The 20,269-nt window shown below is 39.0% G+C and overlaps 1 protein-coding gene across 4 annotated transcripts in view; it reads left to right on the top strand.

Moving 5' to 3' along the window:
* Positions 1-20,269, top strand: part of iqsec1a (IQ motif and Sec7 domain ArfGEF 1a) — a 193,549-nt gene that overhangs the window by 121,203 nt on the left and 52,077 nt on the right. Inside the window, exon 1 of one of the 4 annotated variants that reach the window (XM_052091692.1) lies at positions 9,812-9,998. The exons of the other annotated variants lie outside the window; for them this stretch is intronic. Within the exon in view, the coding sequence (XP_051947652.1) occupies positions 9,934-9,998 (65 nt within the window). The 5' untranslated portion in view covers positions 9,812-9,933. Of the gene's footprint in view, positions 1-9,811; positions 9,999-20,269 lie in introns of those variants that run through there. 4 annotated transcript variants of the gene reach the window in all.

The following is a 20,269-nucleotide window of genomic DNA, read 5'->3' as shown; positions in this document are numbered from 1 at the left end:
ACCATATACCTCTGCCGTACCACAGTTTTCCTCTATCCGCACGCACCAGTGAAAAGACAGCTAATTCTACTGAACAGTCTGGAATTTTCCAGACATAGCAATTTTCAGTCAGACATAGCAAGCAGTATTCCCGGTACTCATGCTGTCCTCTGATTAATGCCAAGACTTCATCCCTCTTGTTGCTCAATGATCGTATGTTCCCATGACCACGAAGGGGAGGTAAGGCTTATATTTCCCCTTCTTCTTATTTTTTCCCTCACTCCTACTCTAGTTCCTCGCCTCCTTATCCTCAAGTCCCTTTGTATCTCCTCCGGACATGCTGCCCATCGTGTTCGAAACTGAAGTAGCTCTTCCCGTGAATATGCCAGTCTTCTGATAGTTACTGTGTTCCGTGTCCATCACATTATACAACATCAACTAGTGCCAATACTTAAAGGGTAAGTTAACCCAAAATTTTTAATTATTCCATAATTTACTCACTCTCAAGCCATCCTAGGTCTATATGACTTTCTTCTTTCAGCCAAACACAATCTGAGTTATATATAAAAAAATATCCTGGCTCTTCCAAGCTTTATAATGGTAATGAATGGTACCTTAGATTTTGAAGCCCAAAAAAGCACATCCATTCATCATAAAGTAATCCATACGGCTCCAGGGGGTTAATAAAGTCCTTCTGAAGTGAAGCGATGCGTTTTTGTAAGAAACTTTATAAACTACAATCACTGGCTTCCTGTAACGGCCGTCCACGCGTTCACTGGCTTCCTCTGTACTTTCGTGTTCGTCACTTCTCACCAGAGCTTAAACTACGCCTACGTCATACGCCGGAACTCGACTCTTTCATGAATGCTCGGATGGCCATTACAGGAAGCCAGTAATTATAGATTATATAGTTATAAATATGGATATTTTTCTTTCAAAAATGCATCGCTTCGCTTCAGAAGGCCTTTATTAACCCCCTGGAGCCGTATGGATTACTTTTTTGATGGATGGATGTGCTTTTTTGGTCTTCAAAATTTAAGGTACCATTCATTCCCATTATAAAGCTTGGAAGAGCCAGGATATTTTTTTTATATATAACTCCGATTGTGTTAGACAGAATGTCATATACAACTAGGATGGCTTGAGTGTCAGTACATTATGGGATTCATTTTTGGGTGAACTAATCCTTTAACTCAACAGATCAATAATAATAATCATAGTATAATATGATTGAAACAATAACAACAATTGAAATAAACAAACTAAAACAAAGCTAAGAGCTACTGTGTCGTGCTACTGCATAATATGTTGCATACGTACGTAATGAGCTGATAAGTTAAATCAAATGTGTTTGTTTAGGGAAATATCAAAATGTGTATTGTTAGGGGGCCTCCAGGACAGGTTTGGCACTGCCCTAGAGGATTCCAGATCTTCTTTGCCTAGGGGACTCCATATCCTACACCTGATTCTGCTCCTAGAAGACTCTGGATGTTTCAGAAGATCCTCTTGACCCAGCTTCCTGAACATGACACATAACATGTTTTCTTCCAGAAAAGAAAATATCAAAAATACAGAATTACATCAAATTCCGCTGGAGAATACTGCTAGTTTGCAAAACATTTTCCATCACCCTTCAGGGTGGGGATCCCTTTTTCGTTTCATGCTTTCTCTTTTTCTTTTCCAGGCTTTTAGATTTTGAATACAGTTCTTGTTAAACTGGAAAACTCTTGCTGTTATTGATGAAAATATAATAACAGGCAAAAGATGCAAAAATAATAATACACTTTCATCCTGGATCTTCTTGGAATAAGTTTTTGCAGATATGTGTTTTGAATTAAACAGACGTTTTGTCAGAGGCCAGTTAGAATTCCCAGAACTGACATCAACTTAGCCTGGAAGTCAGACAGTTTCCTGTGAATAACAGTATATTCAAACAGTGAGTCCTCCCCCAAAGCCTAAATATGCCAAATATAAGATCATAAAGTGGACATATTAACTGTGTGATATTCTTGTAAATGATATGTTTGGAGGCTGCTGCATGCATGTCTATTGTGTGCCACTTCATTGGCAGGTTGCAGTGGAAATGTGTGACATTCCAGGCGCAGTGATTGGTGTCCTTGTAAAGGAAACGCGTGGCCATCTGGTACTTATTTTCTCTTTTTCCTCTCACCTCAGATGCCATTATTCATAGAATTCCCCCTGTCTCTGAGACACATGGGCCAGTGACCCCTCCAGCACCACCTCATGCCATCATGGAGAGTATTGTCATTCCATGGACAGTCATATATATATATATGCAAAGTACAGCTACAAATGTCTAGGTCACACATGCCACATTTCTGGGTTAAACAGCATGGTAACACTTGACTTGAAACTTGTATATGTAATACAATATAAATGTTCTTGTAAATAATTGTTATAAGTTATCATATATTATAATACTTACCTATTAATTAAAACTAAGGCTGTTGATTTAAAGCATTAATTTAGTTTGTTTTATTGTATAATAAATGAACGCAATTAATCATGTCCCAGGAGTGTAATATTCCTACCAACAGAGCAATTCAAGTTTGAAGAACCACCTGTTTTCAGCAGGGGGCAGTACACAAAACTCCAGCTGTATTAGAAACACTTAGGGTGCTTTAATAACTTGGTTCGATTGCTTTGACAGAACCTGAGTTAGTTTCCTATCCCCTCCCACTGCCCCCGCTTGTCACTGTCCACATTATATTATTTGAGTCCGAAACATGGCCCAATTATGTCTCCAATGTGCTTACAGGCAGCAGTTGTTTATTAGTGTAACTAGGTAACAACACAAGAAGAGATCAGCTTCACTGTGTTATTAAAGTATTAATCTAGTGTTAATCAAACTTTACATTCAAGGAGCGGCAATGGTGTGATGAATATTAGCATCTGTCTGCCGCAAGCCCGCGGATGCATTGCAAGAGATGTGGAGAATGTGAGCTGCTCTCTGAAGGGGATTTATTTGGACACAAGCAGGTATGAGAAATGCATTATACCATTATAATTATGATCGGGAGACAGTAAAGACGCAAATTATACATCATTACAAGTGGTTCACTTCCGCGATTTGGTATGATTGTGTTCATATTAGCAGAGAACCAGGGGTGTAAAGTAATGATTTACAAATACGTTCCTTTAACTACTTTTTCCCAATAATTGTACTTTTATAATTAGTTTAAAAATAGTGTATTTTTACTTTTAATTGAGTACATTTTAAGTGCTGTAATTGTACTTTTACGGTGCTATTTTCCAACCATCTGTGTTTGCTACTTCCCTGTCCTGAATTTATTTTTATCTATCAAAGTGATTGGCTAGGGAGAGTCTTGTGACTCTCGTCAAATAAAATCACACGTAACAAATTTGAACAGCAGCTGCAGATTTGGCGGCATCTGTAATGGATGTGGACTGCCTCAAACACAGTTCAACACCTGAACATCACGGCCGCACCTAAAGGGATTTTCAAAGGCCAATTGCTTGAATGTGTCAAGTGAGTTTATTTGAAGAAACATATTTAGGTAAATTTTTATATTTCTGCTTACTACATTCTGTGTCTATAATTTAGCCTGTAATTTAACTATATATCACTGAGATTTTTGGGCTGGTGTGAGAGATTAAAATGATCTAGATGTTTATCGGCAAAAGAGAAATGTTCTTGATCAAACTTTTGAGTAGTGTTCTATATTTAGCCTATATGAAATATAAAAGATTTACTTTTTATTTCCTGATGTCTGTTGTTACGCACTGTTTGATTGACAGGCGGTTAATGTTTTTACTTAACATGCGTGTGCTCCGAGAATGCGAATGGCAGGAAACTCTAAAGAACCAGTTCCTCTAAGGAACCTGATAATCAAGTCATGCTTGCCCAAGGACTTGTCGTCCACTGCGTCGTGGTGGGCCGCGATAGCGGCAACATACACTTTCAAGGTGGAGGGGGACAGCCTCCCCTCCAACCTCTCTTGCAGGGATGAAAGCACTGAACGAACTACACATCTCTGTGGGAAAGCAGGTCCTTCCTCAGGGGAATTTGCCAGGGAGGTGCTGTCGCGAGGAGCATGAGATCTGAGAACCAAGTCTGAGTGGGCCAGTAGGGGACCACCAGAGTGACTTGTTCCTTGTCCTCCCTGACCTTGCACAGCACCCGTGCAAGAAGGCTCACTGGGGGAAATGCGTACTTACAGAGCCCCCGGGGCCAGCGTGTCTGTCCAAATGGAGCCTCCATTAGGGAGTACCAGAGCAGGCAGTGGGAGGTCTCCTGGGAAGCGAACAGGTCTATCTGTGCTTTGCCGAACCATTCCCAAACCAGCTGGACTGCCTGGGGGTGGAGCCTCCTCTCTGCTGAGTGTACCTTGTCACGACAGTGCGTCCGCTGCCGCGTTGAGGTTGCCCGGGATGTGAGTGGCACGCTGAGTCGCTGCTGGCTCCAAAGGAGGAGATGGCGGGCAAGTTGCGACATTTGACGAGAGCACACGCCGCCTTGGCAAATTAATGTATGCTACCGTCACGGTGCTATCTGAGCGGATCAAGATGTGCTAGCCCCGAATTAGCGGGAGAAACCTCCGCAAGGTAAGGAATACAGCCAGCAACTATTGGTAGTTGATGTGCCAACGCAGCGGGGGCCCTTTAGCAGGAATCCTGTCTGCAGAAAACAGAGGTCTGTCCAGGGGTTGAAAGTCCGGCGGCAGGCGGGGGTGATGAACACACACATACGGTGCATGCCGCGGCGTCATCATCATCCAGCTTGCGCTAGTAAACAGACTGGCCGTGAGGCGAGCCGCTCTCACCTCGAGACTGAACGGAAGCAAACGAGCGTGCTGGGGGGCGGGTGGTTCGTGGGGATTTACCCGGCGAAACCAAGCCTGCTGTATGCCCCAAATCGCCTTCATCGATTGGAGAAAGCCGCTGATATGCGCCGTAGATCCAACAGCACACACTCTGTAGAGATGAATGGAACAGTCAATGAATACAGCTGATCACACAACCGCTCGGCTCCGAAGGAAAAATCTGAATGGACAGACACATTTCCCTCCCTTTATACCCATATGTCCGGGGACGGGACATGCAAATTCTGTCTGCCAATTTCTCATTGGCCTTTTCTCAAGTTCAGAGATGCGCAAGGGTCTCAAGAGTGACCCCTAGTGTCGCTTCTTTGACACAATGTCAAAGTGAGCGACAGACCGGGAATGAAGATTTTCAGAAGAATACTTCAGCTTTATAGGTCCATACAATGCAAGTGAATGGTGACCAGAACTTTGAAGCTCCAAAAAGCAAATAAAAGCAGCATAACAGTAATACATACAACTCCAGTGGTTAAATCCATGACTTTAGAATTGGTATGACAGGTGTGAGTGAGAAACAGATCAATATTTAAGTCTAGAAATTTTACAAATTCTTCTCTCTTACCAGTAGGTGGTGTTATTCATGAAGCAAGTGAATCACCTAAAGCACAAGAAGAACAATGTGAAATTTAAAGTGGAGATTGACTGAGCAGGGAGGAGAATTAATAGTAAAAAAAAATATTAAGTATTGATCTGTTTCTCACCACATATATCATATCACTTCTGAAGACATGGATTAACCCTCTGGGGTCTGAGGGTGTTTTTGGCCCTGGAGAAGTTTTGCCATGTCTTTATTTTTTTGCTTTTTTCAGTTGCTTAAAAACACATTAATGGTTAAAGTCTGATAACACTGTATTCAGCACAAACTGGGCTACAATAATATGTGAGCAACATGTCTGTACAGGTTTGTATTTTTGAGAAAATAACGTTTATGCATGGTTTTTGAAAAACTAAAGTAATTGAAATAAGGCCATATAACACATACTAAACATTTGTTCACAAGCCTTTTGAGAACTGGATCTTGTAGCCTAGAGTTTTTGCTACAAAATGATGTGAAAACCATCCTGATCACTCATTCATGCAAAACAATGTAGTAATTGAACTTTTGTAAGACACTTTTAGTGTTCGAAAGGTCATATGCGAGGAGGCGTGAACTATAATGAATATTGACTGTAATTTACACCTGAGGAGACAAAAGACCCCTCCCCTGGGCCTATCAATGAGGAATGTGACAGAAAGAGAATGAATGTGAGGAGACGTAATGATCAAAATCAAGTTTTAAATTAAAAGAAGTAATTTGAATGTACATTTTCTTTAAAGACTTTACTTAATTTTAGACCTACACTACCATTTAAAGAAGTCTCTTCTGCTCACCAAGACTGCATTTATTTGTTCCAAAATACTGTAAAAACATTGTGTGAACTCTTTTTACAATTTAAAAGAACAGTTTTCTATTTGAATATATTGTCAAATGCAATTTGTGATCAAAGCTGAATTTTCAGCATCATTACTGCAGTCTTCAGTGTCACATGATCCTTCAGAAATCATTATAAGATGGTGATTTTCTAATATGGGCATATTTAAAGTGCATTTCACTAATTTGCTCCTGAACAGATATTGGCAAGCACAAGCATTGTTGATGATATTGAGGCATTATAAACACTAGATAAAATATAATCTAAACATTCATATAATTTTTATATCATATTACATATCATATTTATATCATACAGCATACAATTGAAATACCTGCTTTAGCCGAAACAGCATTTAAATGTAACTAAAAGTTGCTTATTAGGACATATTTCAAATGTCAATACTCTGAATCCTGTCTGGCAAGTCTGGAAACAGTCCCACTAGTAAAATATGTACATGTTTTACCGAGGATTGTATCAAGGCACAGATCTGGGGAAGGGTACAGAAAAATGTCAGCAGCATTGAAGGTTGCAATGAGCACAGTGGCCTCAATCATCCGTAAATGGAAGACGTTTGGAACCACTAGGACTCTTCCTAGAGCTGGCCGCCCGGCCAAACTGAGCAATCGGGGGAGAAGGAGCCTTAGTCAGGGAGGTGAACAAGAACCGATGGTCACTCTGACAGAGCTCCAGCGTTTCTCTGTGGAGAGAGGAGAAACTTCCAGAAGAACAACCATCTCTACAGCACTCCACCAATCAGGCCTGTATGGTAGAGTGGCCAGACGGAAGCCACTCCTCAGTAAATGGCACATGACAGCCTGCCTGGAGTTTGCCAAAAGGGACCTGAAGGACTCTCAGACCATGAGAAACAAAATTCTCTGGTCTGATGAAACAAAGATTGAACTCTTTGGCCTGAATGGCAAATGTCATGTCTGGAGGAAACCAGGCACCACTCATCACCTGACCAATACCATCCCTACAGTGAAGCATGGTGGTGGAAGCATCATGCTGTGGGGATGTTTTTCAGCAGCAGGAACTAAGAGACTAGTCAGGATCGATGGAAAGATGAATGCAGCAATGTACAGAGACATCTTTGATGAAAACCTGCTCCAGAGCGCTCTGGACTTCAGACTGGGGTGAAGGTTCATCTTAGCATCCCTAAGCACACAGCCAAGATAACAAAGGAGTGGCTACGGGACAACTCTGTGAATGTCCTTGAGTGGCCCAGCCAGAGCACAGACTTGAACCCGATTGAACATCTCTGGAGAGATCTGAAAATGGCTGTGCACCGACACTCCCCATCCAACCTGATGGAGCTTGAGAGGTCCTGCAAAGAAGAATGGGAGAAACTGCCCAAAAATAGGTGTGCCAAGCTTGTAGCATCATACACAAAAAGACTTGAGGCTGTAATTGGTGCCAAAGGTGCTTCAACAAAGTATTGAATAAAGGCTGTGAATACTTATGTACATGTGATTTTTTTGTTTTTTATTTTTAATAAATTTGCAAAGATTTCAAACAAACTTCTGTCGTGTTGTTATTACGGAGTATTGATTGAAGAATTTTGAGGAAAATAATGAATTTAATCCATTTTGGAATAAGGCTGTAACATTACAAAATGTGGAAAAAGTGAAGCGCTGTGAATACTTTCCGGATGCACTGTATGACCTTATTACAGTGACTTAAAATTTTATTTTTTTCAAAAACCATGCATAAACGTTTTTTTCTCAAAAATACAAACATGTACACACATGTTGCTCACATATTATTGTAGCCCAGTTTGTGCTGAACACAATGTTATCAGACTTTAGCCTTTAATATGTTTTAAGCAACTGAAAAAAGCACAAATGTCAAGGCATGTCAAAACTTCTCCAGGGCCCAAAACACCCTCAGACACCAGAGGGTTAATGAGAGAGTGCAAAAAAAAAATCCATCTTCCAAACCATGCCTTTACCCAAATACACTTTGATAAACCTATAATAATGATTTATAATTCTAGAGCTGTCGGGAGGATTTCACATGAAATTGCACACATACACCATTCGCCCGTGTGTGTTGACATCATATCTATGCACAGAGAAAATAAGATCCAGCTAATGTAGCGCGTTTATTGTGTGGGAGTAGCTAAAGCTGAACGTTTGTTGAATCGCGCAACCTTAAAGCCCTTTGACATTTTAGACATTTTTACAGGAAAACAATACAAAAATTATCATCAAGAATATGATTTTTGCCCTAATGTCAAAGGTCTTACTAGGAAAAAATTTATTATGATCCAATGTGAATGTTCTTGAGAAATAAATATGATGGTGTCTGGTCACATGTGCATGTAAAATGGCTAGAAATAGCATTTTAGCTTAGCTTAAAGCTAACAATTTACACAAGGTTTATTTCTATTTCTTCTGCTCCAGATTTACATCAAACGTACTTCTCTGTCTGCTCGTATGAATGTAACACATCATAAGAAAGTGTTTCACCGCTGTTCAAATGCTCTTTGGATCGCATCATTTATATGTATTAATGTTTTCCAAAACCAATTATTTTAATTGTAACTGTAGTGGAATACAACAAATACAATAAAACTTTACAACGTTTGACCTTATCAGACGAGCTATCTTTATTTGTAATGTTAACAAACTTTTGTAATGTAATTTATTTCAAAACATCAATGTTTACAATAAGTCAAAACAACAGCATTTAAGATATGGCACTTACCTGATCAGATTACATGTTTTCAGTCTTTTCCTTTCTTTCATTATTTATTTATTTGTGAAGCACGACTTGAGTCATTACCAAAACAATGTCCTTCCACAAGACGCATGCAGATTCATTTTTTTATTGCTAGAGGGACAAAAGTTACATAGTGTATCTTTAAAAATCTATATTATACAAATACCTTTTGTAATGGATGAAGAATACCTCTATAATGAATGATACAGTAGTGCACACATCATCAGGCCAATCACGTCCATGTGCTATTCAAGCCAACTCTTATTACTTTATTATACATACATCATATAATACATCCAAAAGAGGTCACTCAAGAAAGGTCAAAGAATACTAAAATCTAAGAACACGCAGGGTGTGAGCATTTATCCATTTTTCAAAATGCATTAAATGTATACATCAACTATAAACACAAATGCTGTTAGAACAGGAGAGCAAATTTTGGATGCTTTACACAAAACAAGTTATCTCTCTGTCTCTCTCTCTCTCTCTCTCTCTCTCTCTCTCTCTCTCTCTCTCTCTCTGTCCCTGAAAGGCTCTATTAATAGAGGTGCTTTCCTCTTTTCTTACTCACATTCCTCTTGTGCAGAAGTCACCCTGAGAACATTCACTCATTCATACTTCACCTCCCATATCTTTCTCTCTCCTTTTTTTCCATAGTAAAACCTATTACATTTAAATGTATTGTGTTTCATCTGCCTCAAGATTAGCATCAGATATTTTGGTGGAATGAATATTTGTGAATGCGACACACAAACCCCGCCCCCACGTTCACTCACTTCACAGAGAGAGAGAGAGAGAGAGAGAGAGAGAGAGAGAGAGAGCTGTGTAGGTGACAGCAGTTATGGTGAAGTGTGTGAGTAGCAGAGCTGTTATCCCGCTGTTCTCTGGACTGTGGAGCGTTTGGATATAGTAATGGTTGAGTTTGGCGGTTTGAGGACGTTTGTTATTCTGCAGAAATGTGGTGTTTACAGTGTCAGTCAGAGAAAACACAGTCTCTGCTTGAACTGGAGCTGGACAGCTGGTAAGACTGGACTATATCTTGAGCTTGTGTGACAGATCTGGTCTTAACTAGTACTGCAGCAGTGTACATGTGTAGCTGACATTTACCATGTTCATTAACTTCTGTATTCAACATCGTGATTTTCATTTCATTCAATTGTCTCTGTAGTGATGATCATGTACCCCGGTGTTGCTCTATTTTTACAACATAGTCACATTAATGAAGGCGCTTTTTATAGCCCGTCCAGCTGAGAGAGAACAGTGCACATGACAGTCCAGTTTATTATGGTTATAAAGGTCTCACATACACATGAGAACGTGATCAACACTGTATGAACATGAGTATATTTGAGTTATTTATTACTTACAGATGAGCTCAACTGAAGTTCTTATTCAAGGCTGTCATACAGCGAGAGCTTTAGAGGCTTTTATTATGCTTTATTTATGATGTCCACTAGTTCTGGACGGTCGGTGCTTCACTATCAAATATTGGACAAACTTGAGCAATTCATTGTTCCATAAGAATTCTTACGTTAAAGAGTACATTTATTTTTGTGTCAGTTACTTTTGCTCATACTTGGCATTAGGGATTCAAACAAACGCCCAAGTGAAGGTTTTCCACTTCAGCACATACTGTATCTTGTCCCACACAGTTTGTGCTACAGACATGAATGATACAATACCTCTAATCATACAGATTGTGACTGGATTTATTATTTTTGTCTGGCGGATGATAAAATAAGCTAGAAATGGAGGGTCCCGAGCCATGTTTATGGATTCGAATATACGTATTTCAAATATAAGTATTACACTACATTTACAATTTAAATCATTTGTAATCAGAATACTGTTACATTCTAAAAGTATTTTGATTACTGACGAGATTACTTTGCATTTTAATGTCATTTCTTTCATTTAATATTTAGTTCTTAATATTACACATGAAATGATGCGATCCGGAGTGTTTTAACAGCGGTGAAACACATTCATACGAGCAGACCGAGGACACTTTCATGAGAGAAAAGATGAAAAAGATCTTGCTGTTACTCTGTGGGGATTTGAAGTATATTTGGAGAAAATATTTAACCTTGAGTAGTATCGAGTGAACATTTCACTTTTTTTATAAGCTTAAACGTTATTTCTGGCACTTTAACATGCACACGTTACCAAACTTGATCATTCTTTTTTTATTTCTTTTTTTATGAAGAAAATCCACATTCGATCATACATATAAATGTTTTTCTCTAGTAAGACCTTTGAGATATACTGCAAACATATTTATGAATTGTTTTCTTTAAAAAATAAAAAGAATTCTTGTGCATAAGATATTTAGGCTTTTTTCAGAAAATGTATTTTAATATAAGTGTATTTTGTCTGAATGTACTGGCAGATGTTTGTGGCCAGTGCTGAAGAAGTAATCAAGAGTAAATTCAAATTACATTACTGACCTTGAGGAATCTAACAAAATACTTGATAACAGGTCTATTCAACTGGCGGCCCTTTTGAAATGTTCAGTGGCCTGCTTGAGGATGTCAGCTGTCTTAGGGACTGTTCTCACTGAACCCCTTTTGTGTCTGTTCACACTGTTTTTGAATTGTTCTCCAACGTAGACTTTGCTAGAAGGACGCCACGTCTTGATGTTTTTACAATGTCTCTTGCAGGAGCGCTGCATTTTTAGATGCATTTAGAGGTTGCACTACAAATTACCTTTACCTGTCATTTTGACGGAAGTGGAAGATTACAAAAGTAAAATCGTGGAAGACTGACAAGCGTGAGTTTGGAGCAACAGAAAAGTTCTATAATAAACTTTATTGTTATTGTTCAATAACATCTGTAGTGTCCATTTGATTTTCTCTCTCCGTAAAGGACCAATTTGTGAATGTGACACAAACCTTTTTCGATTATTTTCAATTATAAAAAACATTTGTTTCAAGTTTTTCCCCCCCAGAGTTTTTCTTCTAGGTGGAAATATTTGTCATGATAGAAAAAAATTATATCTATAAAACAGATGTTGTATGTACACTCACCTAAAGGATTATTAGGAACACCATACTAATACTGTGTTTGACCCCCTTTCGCCTTCAGATCTGCCTTAATTCTACGTGGCATTGATTCAACAAGGTGCTGAAAGCATTCTTTAGAAATGTTGGCCCATATTGATAGGATAGCATCTTGCAGTTGATGGAGATTTGTGGGATGCACATCCAGGGCACGAGCTCCTGTTCCACCACATCCCAAAGATGCTCTATTGGGTTGAGATCTGGTGACTGTGGGGGCCATTTTAGTACAGTGAACTCATTGTCATGTTCAAGAAACCAATTTGAAATGATTCAAGCTTTGTGACATGGTGCATTATCCTGCTGGAAGTAGCCATCAGAGGATGGGTACATGGTGGCCATAAAGGGATGGACATGGTCAGAAACAATGCTCAGGTAGGCCGTGGCATTTAAACGATGTCCAATTGGCACTAAGGGGCCTAAAGTGTGCCAAGAAAACATCCCCCACACCATTACACCACCACCACCAGCCTGCACAGTGGTAACAAGGCATGATGGATCCATGTTCTCATTCTGTTTACGCCAAATTCTGACTCTACCATCTGAATGTCTCAACAGAAATCGAGACTCATCAGACCAGGCAACATTTTTCCAGTCTTCAACTGTCCAATTTTGGTGAGCTCTTGCAAATTGTAGCCTCTTTTTCCTATTTGTAGTGGAGATGAGTGGTACCGGTGGGGTCTTCTGCTGTTGTAGCCCATCCGCCTCAAGGTTGTGCGTGTTGTGGCTTCACAAATGCTTTGCTGCATACCTCAGTAGTAACGAGTGGTTATTTCAGGCAAAGTTGCTCTTCTATCAGCTTGAATCAGTCGGCCCATTCTCCTCTGACCTCTAGCATCAACAAGGCATTTTCGCCCACAGGACTGCCGCGTACTGGATGTTTTTCCCTTTTCACATCATTCTTTGTAAACCCTAGAAATGGTTGTGTGTGAAAATCCCAGTAACTGAGCAGATTGTGAAATACTCAGACCGGCCCGTCTGGCACCAACAACCATGCCACGCTCAAAATTGCTTAAATCACCTTTCTTTCCCATTCTGACATTCAGTTTGGAGTTCAGGAGATTGTCTTGACCAGGACCACACCCCTAAATGCATTGAAGCAACTGCCATGTGATTGGTTGATTAGATAATTGCATTAATGAGAAATTGAACAGGTGTTCCTAATAATCCTTTAGGTGAGTGTATATAGTGAACACATCTTTTAGGCCTACTATAACACAATATGTGTAGATAGAAGCTTTTTGATTATAAAATATCCTGGCTTGGCATGCGTGCCCCAAAGATTTTTCGATGAACTCGAATAGCCCTGCTTGACAAATTACATTTTACATCATGTATTCTGTAACCTGTAGTGCAATACATTTCAAAAGTAACCCTCCCAATCCTGAGAATATTATTGAGACTTGAGCCAGTACATAAACACCTACAGTAGCAACCACCATTGCTGGGAAGATTACTTTGTAAATGTAACCCAGTATTGATTACAAATTACACAACTTATATTGTAATCAGTAGCGTAATGTTTTAGATTGCACATTTTGGGATCCATATTTTAATAGAATTCTAACAAATTATTTGAAATGTATTTATTACCAATTAAAATTTAGGATTGATGCCTTTTTCATACATTTTCCTGATGAGTTCTTTTTCAGATATAAATAGTCCATCTCTTCTAAGGATGGGCAGTTTGGTCCAATGTAATCTGTGAATTATGCACTAGTTATTGCTGTTGACTGATTGGAAATGTAATAATGTAACCATGGAATCCATAAAAGGTAACTGTAATCTGATGATGCACGTTATAAAATGTAATATAATCCAATTACAAGTGCTTAATTTTCTAAATTTGATTACACAATCTCGATAACATGTAATCTATTACTTCCCAGCACTGGCAACCACGCAGAACACCCTACCGTACCGTCATGGCAATGAGTTTGGTGAAAAAATGTCAAAATCGAGTTGTTATTGTCCCTGATGTGATGAAACTGAATTCATCAGGAAACAGTGTTTGGCATCCTGTAGTGAGTTTTGTGTTCTTTGAGCATGTCTGTAGTTGTATTGGCTCGGTATTGTGTAGTATGTCACATTTCAGCAGTTTTGAGCTAGATAACAGAATAACATAGAGAAAGATCAGTGGGGAACAGCTGTTTCCTGTGGTGAAGGACACATAATAACCACCTCACGTCCTGCAAACAGACCTGCAGCACAAAAGCTATATCAACATATGATAATGACCAGCACTGGACATTAAACCTTTTGATGGGAGCACTGCTGATTATACGATGTCTGTTTTTATCTTTTGAACTCCAATGACTGGATCCTCCTCTAATTAAATGCCTGCTCTTACATACAGTGGCCCTAAAACATAGTTGAACTCTTAAGTCACTCTTAAAAATTTAATGACATAACACAAAAAATAATCAAAGTTCCATCTGCAAACAAATGCTGCTAAAGATTCTTTTTTTTCTTAGCGATTTCTTCTCAATTACTTTTTTTTCTTTCTTCTTTTTTATCCCTTTTTCTCCCAATTTGGAACGCCCAATTCCAACTACTTAGTAGGTCCTCATGGTGGCGCGGTTATTCACCTCAATCCGGGTGACACCGCAGAGACTCGCAGCATGTGGAGGCTCATGCTACTCTCCACGATCCACACACAACTCACCACACGCCCCATTGAGAGAACCACTAATCACCACCACGAGGAGGTTACCCCATGTGACTCTACCCTCCCTAGCAACCGGCCCAATTTGGTTACCCCATGTGACTCTACCCTCCCTAGCAACCGGCCCAATTTGGTTACCCCATGTGACTCTACCCTCCCTAGCAACCGGCCCAATTTGGTTACCCCATGTGACTCTACCCTCCCTAGCAACCGGCCCAATTTGGTTACCCCATGTGACTCTACCTTCCCTAGCAACCGGCCCAATTTGGTTACCCCATGTGACTCTACCCTCCCTAGCAACCGGCCCAATTTGGTTACCCCATGTGACTCTACCCTCCCTAGCAACTGGCCCAATTTGGTTGCTTAGGAGACCTGGCTGGAGTCACTCAGTATGCCCTGGGTTCAAACTCTCCACTCGCTGAGATACACAGACCCCTACTAGCTACTTGGTCGTAACAACACAAAAACACTTCAAAATAAAAGCTCCACCAAAATTAAAGTTAATTTTAAGTTAAAAAAGTATAAAAGAAATGTAAAATTAACTTTTATACTTCTACAACTAATAATAATAATAAATCAATAGTCGTTGTATTATATTTAAGCAATATCTCACATCTGTGATGCACTTTATTTGACAAAAATAACTTTTATTTGATTAAAGTTTACATTTATCTATTTATTTAAACACGATTTGATGATAAACTGAAATAAACTGTTGATATGCAGTTAAGAAAAGAAAAAAAAAAACAGGTATTGGACTCGGTATCATACATTAAATGTTACGGTACTCATACTCGTTCTTAAAAAAATTGTATAAGGACATCCCTAGTCAACACGATAACCAATTTATTGTCTATCATTTAAAATCTAGTGAATTCCTATTGATAGTGATCATCCCTATGCCCCACTCACTATGAAGGACAGAGTTCTTGATGACAGTCATGTGACTTTTTTACTTCTGTTTGGAACGATCCTTCAAGTGGCATCCCCTTCCTAAAGTGCCCTCAAGGGCCAGAGGTGGGTAGTAACATGCTACATTTACTCAGTTACATTTACTTGAGTGCATTTAAAAAAAAAAAAAATTACTTTTAGAGTTTTTAGAGAACTTTTTCCTCTCAAGTAAATTTCAAATGAAAAATGTTTTACTTTCACTACTTTACAATGTGTGGCATTATTGTCGTTACATTACGGGGTTTAATTTGAATTAATGTGTAATTTATTGAGAGATTATTGAATGGGACTTTTACAAGAGCGGAAGTTCACATCTGCGTGCAATGAGAGGCTCCCACTTGAGTGATGAGTCTGTCACTCAAGTCATCAGTGCAGCAGCATCAAACTCTTCAAAGTGAAACAATTTCTTCCCTCCACACAGTGAAAATAAGAATAGTTCTGTCATGCAATGCCATCATTTAACACCAAGACAAGCTGATATTTCAAAATTAAAGTCACAGCTCCAACACTGAGGTCAATTTTGGTAGCACGCTGAGGTCAATTTTGGCTCTAATTCTAATGCGGGCTTTTCTGTGTAATGAGATGGTCATTTTCAGGGTGATTCTGTAACTGGACTCTTATGACATCAGTTTTTAAGTGTACATTTTTAAATCAGTGCAGCAATATATCAGTGTGCTTTGTCCCACATGTCATAAGCAGTATTTATGCATTTATAAATATAAATTTCTCGCAGGGGTACTGGAAACTGTCGCAGCTACTTCAGGCGGATTAACTATATAAATCCATTTAAACATCCAAATTAAGTGTAAATGCCTTATGCGTGATTGACAACAGGAGTGAAACAGACAGCGTGCACAGCGACATGTGCGGACTGTGTTCACTCATTCACCATTTCCTATATAGAGAATGGCAGTGAGTGAATGAAATGAATGAGTGAATTCGGAGCTGATGTATACCCCAAGTGCTCTGGGGCTGTCACAGAAACATCACATATGAACTTTTGAAATACTTGGGCCTTACATGTTTTTCTTATTAAATAATATGATAAATCTTCATTCTGTTTGTCATTTTAATACTATATGTTAATATAAAGAGTAAACACATTTGATCAAATAAAGAGTACATTTTAAAATGTATCTGTATGTTTTGCCTCTCTATATGATATTATGCTATTTTAATCCAGAAATTATTTGTCAAAAAGTCATTTACTACATTCAGCATGAAATAAAATATTGCAGGTGTGAAGGAAGCCGTAAAATCTCAGCTCGTATGTCTTCACAACGGTGGATTATGGGCAATTATTCGTTGTCGAGTTTACATCAAATATACACTCGAAATTAGAGTGCATTGTGGGTAAGAATGAGTGAACAATAGTAGGGAAGGAGTGGCTCACTCAGAATTTAGACACTCTAAAGAAACGGCGTACACACAAAATAGTGCACTATATAGTGGATGGGGGGCAGTTTCAGACATAGCGAATGTTCCGTGACCGGGGTTGGTGCCCTACGCAGGCTGCATACTCTGCATTTAGAGACCGGCGGTACTGCTGTACAGAACTAACGATGTAAATACTTACAACACTGAAAACTGTAACTACACTGAAATAAGAATTCACACAGGACTTTAAAAGCAATGAAATAGTAAAAGGCATTAATAAAGCATGATCTTGCTTTGGTTTATATAATATATAATTTTTACATTTTCACTGTGATAATTACTAGAAAGGTTTCCAAACCTCTTATTGACAAATTCATCCAGATCTGACAAGAGCCCTTAAAGGGATAGTTCACCAAAAAATGTGTCAGATGTGTATGACTTTCTTTCATCTGCTGAACAAAAATTCGGATTTTTAGAAGAATAACTCCATAAAAATGGTCCATAAAATTAAAGTGAATGGGTGCCAACCATTTAAAGCTAAGAAACGTCACATAAATCAGCATAAAACTAATCCATAAGACTCCAGTGGTTAAATCAATATCTTCAGAAGCGATGTGATAGGTCAACATTTACTTTCAAAATATGGAGAAAAAAAACATTCACTGAAAGTAAATAGTGACTCAGGCAAACATTCTGTCTAATATCTCCTTATTGTGTTGCATGGAAGAAAGAAAGTCATACAGGTTTGGAACAACATGATGGTGAATGATGACAGAATTTCCATTAATAATAATAATTAAAATAATAATTCTGTAGTACATGTTCAATGTGGCCCTGCGATGGACTGGCGACCTGTCCAGGGTGTCCCCCGCCTTTCGCCCAATGTTAGCTGGGATAGGCTCCAGCCCCCGCGACCCTGTACACAGGATAAGTGGTTGACGATGGATGGATGGATGGATGTTCAATGTGTATTATGTAATGGAATATAGCAGGGGTGTCAAACTCAATTTCAGCTCGGGCCACTTCAGCATTATATATGCCCTCAAAGGGCCGGTTGAAAATCTGATTTGGTAGCAACCATGTAATATCCAATAATATTACATATTTTGTGCATTTAAAATGCACATTTGTCAATAAAGCATTGAATTTGAGGTTGGGATGTATATGTAAATTATTATATTTACAGGAACATCTGTGAGAAAATTAATGCCTAATCTAAATACATTTAGAAACTATTACTGGCAAAATACCATCATTAATACAGTTTTACAGTAAATCCGTGGTAAATGTTTGTAATGTTTGCTCTGTTTTTATTTTTTTTTTATTTTTTCATGATTTCTCTGTCATTGCTGTTTAACATGGTTTTAAAGTAGTTTCATCAATAATACATTTGAAGGTTTGTGGTTCATTATCCTTACCACGCTTGACACAAGCACTGTTTATAAAGGTCTGCACGGTATGTTGCAGTCTGGGGAAAGTGCGTCTGCCCTGTGCTCACGCACCTCTTTGCATTTTTCTCCATTGATCCAGGCAGCAGTTAGCGCTGCTGATAATGATGTGCGCGATACGGTTTAGAGTGGTAGGCGAATGAACGCACCTTCTCTGCGCTCACGCCGCTTGACCAGAGCTGGTGGTTGTTCTGGGTAGCGCTGTTTTGTTTCACTTTTGGAGAGAGTAAAATGCGCTCCAGGGGAAGGCTCATTAATATTCATGGGGAAAGAGCTAACTTTAATTAGTCAGTGAGAAGTTCCATTTACCTTCCATCATGCATTTGAGAAATCAGCGTGCTGGCCACATGAAATAAGGTGGTGGGCCTTGAGTTTGACACCTGTGGAATATAGGGTAGATAATGTCCATTATGTCGTTTGTGAAAATAACGAGTTACTCACTACTTAAATACTCTTTTAATTAGATACTTTCAAATGTAAGTAATTATTTATGTTAGTACTTCTACTTGAGTAAATGGTTTTTTTTTTTTAAGTAATTGTACTTTTACTTGAGTGTTTGTCTACTTTACTCTGTCAAGGGCGCAAAAATGCAGTTTGAAAAATGCCCCTAATAAACATTTTTTTGTGTAAAATGATCCATGAAAAATGAGCTTTTGCTATTTTTGTTTAAAATAAATGCAATATACCTTTATATTGTGTAACGTAATGTAAAGACATTCAGACATTTCAAGTTTGACTTCAGTGTTTAAATACTTTTTGGGGCCACAGAATGTGTGTTATGTGATGTCACTTTTGGCTCTGCTCTGTTTTCACATCACCAACAGTAAAAGCGAGTATGTCATCTGGTGTGCGGTGTGTTTCAGGCACATATGGAAATCCACTTGAGACAACTGACACACGCTCTCTCTCACACACACACACACACACACACACACACACACACACACACACACACACTGGGCTAAAGTCTTCTCTTCATTAACATGTCCAACGTTACTCACTCTTGCTCTCTCTGTTCCTGGAATGCTGGAACTCCCCCATTTCCACACACGCACACACACTATCCACAGCTGCTATTTGTCAAATACTCAGTGTAGATGGGGTGAAGGTTTGGAGGTCAGCTGACACACCTCCACACACACACTCACACGTGTGCATGTGTGTATCAGTGAATCTCATCACATGGCTCTGTTTAATTACTTGTTACTCAGTGTTTGTCTGTTGTTCAGCTGTGACAGAAAATGTATTTGATGGGAAATATTTGACAAAAACTTGACAAATGTTGCAAAAAGAGGAAATGTACAGTTGCACGAGGAGGGTTAATTAAGCAATATCACACTCGCAATCGTGCGATATGACCCTACATCAGCACTGCTGTGATTCGGCCGCAAGCCGAGTGCCGTAGGTAATCACAGCAGTGCTGATGTAGGGTCATATCGCACGATTGCGAGTGTGATATTGCTTATTTACAACAGTTCAATGAACAAGTACATTTTAAAAAATTTGAAAAAACCAAGTACGTCATAAAAACGTGAAACATGAAACTACTTTCTTACGCGACAAATCAGAATCTGCCCTTGCTGGTTCAAAACAAATGATGCGTCCAAGCCTTCGTTAGTAATTCAAAAAGTTCACTTCAGAAATAGTATCATGGCTTGTGCTGTTTCTAACAAGTTATTGGATATACAAGGATAGACGGCTGGATGTGTGTGTGTGTGTGTGTGTGTGTGTGTGTGTGTGTGTGTGTGTGTGTGTGTGTGTGTGTGTGTGTGTGTGTGTGTGTGTGTGTGTGTGT

This window comes from Xyrauchen texanus, chromosome 25 (genome assembly GCF_025860055.1).
Source record: "Xyrauchen texanus isolate HMW12.3.18 chromosome 25, RBS_HiC_50CHRs, whole genome shotgun sequence".
NCBI lineage: Eukaryota > Metazoa > Chordata > Actinopteri > Cypriniformes > Catostomidae > Xyrauchen > Xyrauchen texanus.
The sequence above is the reverse complement of the archived record's forward strand: the minus strand, read 5'-3'. Positions and strand labels throughout refer to the sequence as shown.